Genomic DNA, 4,759 nt, shown 5'->3' on the forward strand with positions numbered 1-4,759 from the left:
AGAGCTTCCCGCTTGTACCATGTCTCATTCCTCTGATTTCAATCTCAGTAGAAGAGAGCTTCCCCTATTACTGCCCGATCCTTGAATTTTCAATCTGTAGAGAGAGCTTCCCCTTTACATGCATTTAATTTTAAATTCTAGTAAAGAGAAGAGCTTTCCGTTTACATGCCATTTCATCTAGTAGAGAGGCTTTCCCTTTACATGTTTCTGCCATCTTCAATCTAGTAGAGACGCAGTTGCCTCCCTGAGGACTAAACTCCCAACGCTTCGGTATGCCTAAGTTCATTTTGATTTTCATGGAACTCTGGACTTGTTTCTACTCTTGATAAACTGACTCTGGGTGATAGAAGCAGACATATTTTCTGCTGTTTCTACTACTAGCTCAACTCACAGTCTTATCCTCTCTGTGAGAAATGGCGTATTTGTCTCTCTGTGTGGTGTGGCTTGTATCCAGAGGTCTGACAGAAGGCTTGTGATGATGCTATAACCTAGTGTGATGGTGTTCGGAGGATGTACAGGGGGGTGTTCATCGGAGCCTCAGGTCAAGATCTTTAAAGAAGTTTCATACCCAGAGCTCTTCCAAGCGACGTACTCAGGTACAAACGGATTCTGAATGTTAATTCCAGGGGCTGGTGTGTATGAAGCATCTCAGTTACCTGCATAGACGATACAACACTGTTTTGTGATGTACCACAGACGTCATCAGCCAGGGCACCTAATCACTGACCTATTTCAACTTCCCTAACCTGGTTAACGTCCTCAAAGAGGGCGAGTCCACATCTGATTGGCCAAATCACTGCCTTGCCTGTGGATGTGTCCAGCTTGGTGCAGATATTTTCCACGACAACACAGAGATTGCCTTTTTCAGCAGTGCTTACTAGGCAAGCTGCAACCACAGATGTTTCTGTCTTTTTCCTTTTGCATGCCCAGAGCGGAAAAGTAGCCCCATGTTGATAGGGCAGAAGCCAACTTCAACTGGGTAAATCCAGACACTTCATCCCTTGCCCATCGCCTCATCATCATAGCCAGGATCGCATACTCCTTCTTGCGCACATGGTATGCTCCTCGTACCTGTCATTCACAGGGCACTGTAGATGTCCACCATCACTAGCTTTTTGCCTCTTTTCTTTTCATTATTGATTCGATGTCTGGATGGAGAGTGCTGCCAACAATGTCGGGGGACTACACCTGAATGAGAGTGCTTCCTAACTTCTAAGTACTACACCTGAATGACATTGCTTCCTAACTTCTAAGTACTACACCTGAATGAGAGTGCATCTCCAAAGTCCCGGGCATCGAAGTCGTACAGCTTGTATCCCTCTCGTTTAAAGGCCAGGACGGCGTTGGGACCCAGCCAAACACTGCCGTCCATCCGCGGGGTGAAGTGGACCCCCAGGAAGGGGAACTTAGGGTCAGGAACCTAGAGGACATCCGTCTATCAGTACAACAACCAGAAACCTAGAGACACGTCTCTGTATCAGTGCATTTCTCTAACAGCACTTTAACTATCTGACATTCCTTGAATCCCAAAATCAACCTTAGCCTCTCTAGCCTAGGCACTTGTGTAGACCAGTAAGAAAAATGTATGCACTCACTACTGTAAGTCGACTCTGGATATGAGCGTCTGCTAAATGACTAGAATGTAAATGTAAATCTTGTATACGTGTGATAGGCCAGGTAGCTATGCAATTGTGACAATGCTATCAGCCTATCTAATCCTTTCAGATCTAAGTGCCGTTAGGGGCTAAGGGTTGAGATACAAGGAGAAAATAGAGGACTTACAGGGTAGATGGTGTTCTAGAGGACTTACAGGGTAGATGGTGTTCTATGGGACTTACAGGGTAGATGGTGTTCTAGAGGACTTACAGGNAGGGTAGATGGTGTTCTATGGGACTTACAGGGTAGATGGTGTTCTAGAGGACTTACAGGGTAGATGGTGTTCTATAGGACTTACAGGGTAGATGGTGTTCTATAGGACTTACAGGGTAGATGGTGTTCTATAGGACTTACAGGGTAGATGGTGTTCTATGGGACTTACAGGGTAGATGGTGTTCTATGGGACTTACAGGGTAGATGGTGTTCTATGGGACTTACAGGGTAGATGGTGTTCTAGGGGACTTATAGGGTAGATGGTGTTCTATGGGACTTACAGGGTAGATGGTGTTCTATGGGACTTACAGGGTAGATGGTGTTCTAGAGGACTTACAGGGTAGATGGTGTTCTAGAGGACTTACAGGGTAGATGGTGTTCTAGGGGACTTACAGGGTAGATGGTGTTCTAGAGGACTTACAGGGTAGATGGTGTTCTAGAGGACTTACAGGGTAGATGGTGTTCTATAGGACTTACAGGGTAGATGGTGTTCTAGAGGACTTACAGGGTAGATGGTGTTCTATAGGACTTACAGGGTAGATGGTGTTCTATTGGACTTACAGGGTAGATGGTGTTCTAGAGGACTTACAGGGTAGATGGTGTTCTAGAGGACTTACAGGGTAGATGGTGTTCTAGAGGACTTACAGGGTAGATGGTGTTCTAGAGGACTTATAGGGTAGATGGTGTTCTATGGGACTTACAGGGTAGATGGTGTTCTATAGGACTTACAGGGTAGATGGTGTTCTATAGGACTTACAGGGTAGATGGTGTTCTAGAGGACTTACAGGGTAGATGGTGTTCTAGAGGACTTACAGGGTAGATGGTGTTCTATGGGACTTACAGGGTAGATGGTGTTCTATGGGACTTACAGGGTAGATGGTGTTCTATAGGACTTACAGGGTAGATGGTGTTCTATGGGACTTACAGGGTAGATGGTGTTCTAGGGGACTTACAGGGTAGATGGTGTTCTATGGGACTTACAGGGTAGATGGTGTTCTAGAGGACTTATAGGGTAGATGGTGTTCTATGGGACTTACAGGGTAGATGGTGTTCTAGAGGACTTACAGGGTAGATGGTGTTCTATGGGACTTATAGGGTAGATGGTGTTCTATGGGACTTACAGGGTAGATGGTGTTCTATAGGACTTACAGGGTAGATGGTGTTCTAGAGGACTTACAGGGTAGATGGGGTGTTTTCCCCCGGAACCGATAGTTGCTTCTCAGGCTTCAGGACCAGGTAAATCTCCATCTGAAGGGGACAATTACTGAGGGGTCTGGGCACTGCAGGCCAGAGATCTGAGCGAGGCGGTTCAGAGTAGAGACCACCACAGGTCAAGACACCATACCGACACTTTACCTCCTTACCCTGAGGAGGACCACACAACACACCCATCATCAGTACAACTTAAAAACAACAAAGAAGTTCTGATAGTCATTTCCATGGCATTTTACCACACACACACCACACAAGTTACGACCCACACACACACACACACCACACATCACGAGCACACACACACACACCCAACACACACCTACCTTTGAGTCTCTGATAGCGATGGATCATTTCATTCCTGAAATGTTTTGAAAGAGAAAAAAATAAAAACATTCACAAATGCATCCACCTTTCATCAAATTCTATGAGTGTTCTGTGGAGGTGAGAAAGTAAGGAACAAGAACGATCACTGTTAACCCGCGGGGGCCTTTCCTTCACCATGAGGCCACTGTTCACATGGCCTTCATATCAGTATACCACGGTCCCTTCCCGCCTCCTGAAGTCTGTTGCCGTATGCCAGTGACCACAGGCCTCCAGCGACACGATGCCAGTTGTAGGAGATGCTCCAGGGCCAGCAGACCCTGGACGGAAGAGTTTAACCCAGTAAGCCGTTGACACTGATACTCTTACCCTGGGCCTGGTGTACCAAAATGGCACCCTGTTTCGCCTATAAAGAGCCCACTACTTTTGACCAAGGGAATATGACGGTCATTTCCAAACGCAGGCCATAGAGTAGTGCTCTGTACAGGCAATAGGGTGTAATTTTCAGACTCACTTGGACTTTACCACTAATGAGCACCCTTAGTAAAGAGAGCTTGAAGCGTCTCGTCACACTCTCCGCCTTCTCACCTCACCTGCAGTAGGAGCCTCCTCTCCTTCTCACCCTGCAGTAGGGCGCCCTTCCCTCTCTCACCCTGCCAGTAGGGCCCTCTACCTCTCTCACCCGCAAGTAGGGCCCTCCCTACTCCTCAACCCTGCAGGTAGCGAAGCTCCGTCTCTCGCGTAGGCTCTCCCCTCATAGCTCACCCTCATAGGCCACCTGCTCAGAGCCCTTCCCTCTCTCACCCTGCAGTATGGCACCCTCTCCTCTTCACCTGCAGTAGGGCCCTCTCCCTCTCTCACTCCTGCAGTAGGCCCTCTCCTCTCTCACCTGCAGTAGGGCCCTCTCCCTCTCTCACCCTGCAGCGTAGGCCCTCTCCTTCTCTCACCCTGGCAGTAGGGCCCTCTCCCTCTCTCACTCCTGCAGTAGGGCCCTCTCCCTCATAGTCACCCTGCAGGTAGGGCCCTCTCCCTCTCTCACCCTGCAGTAGGCCCTCTCTCTCTCCTCGCTCTCACTCAGAAACGTCTAAAACACATTCATTGTGTTCTAAACAAGCGCTGTTTGGCTGGTCCGTCATTGACCTTGAGTAGGCGTATACACTGTGTATACACTGATTTATGGAAGGCCATATGGGTAAAATGCCGATTTTATCTCTGTTCTCTTTTTAGTCAGAATGTCAGTAAATAAATATAAAATTCACAGTCCCATTCTGATTTGCTTCTAACAGTACTCGAGAAGGTTAGAACAGGTCCTGGTATGAGAATAGTTTTAGTTACTCAGCTCCGTGGTGCTTGG

The 4,759-nt window shown here is 47.6% G+C and overlaps 1 protein-coding gene across 1 annotated transcript in view; it reads right to left on the reverse strand.

Moving 5' to 3' along the window:
* Positions 1-4,759, reverse strand: part of l2hgdh (L-2-hydroxyglutarate dehydrogenase) — a 28,827-nt gene that overhangs the window by 7,155 nt on the left and 16,913 nt on the right. The window contains 8 exon segments of the mRNA XM_070440634.1: positions 1,263-1,420; positions 1,783-1,797; positions 1,867-1,885; positions 3,047-3,108; positions 3,111-3,176; positions 3,178-3,234; positions 3,408-3,429; positions 3,622-3,725. Of these exon segments, the coding sequence (XP_070296735.1) occupies positions 1,263-1,420; positions 1,783-1,797; positions 1,867-1,885; positions 3,047-3,108; positions 3,111-3,176; positions 3,178-3,234; positions 3,408-3,429; positions 3,622-3,725 (503 nt within the window).

Source organism: Salvelinus sp. IW2-2015, unplaced genomic scaffold (assembly GCF_002910315.2).
Source record: "Salvelinus sp. IW2-2015 unplaced genomic scaffold, ASM291031v2 Un_scaffold2774, whole genome shotgun sequence".
NCBI lineage: Eukaryota > Metazoa > Chordata > Actinopteri > Salmoniformes > Salmonidae > Salvelinus > Salvelinus sp. IW2-2015.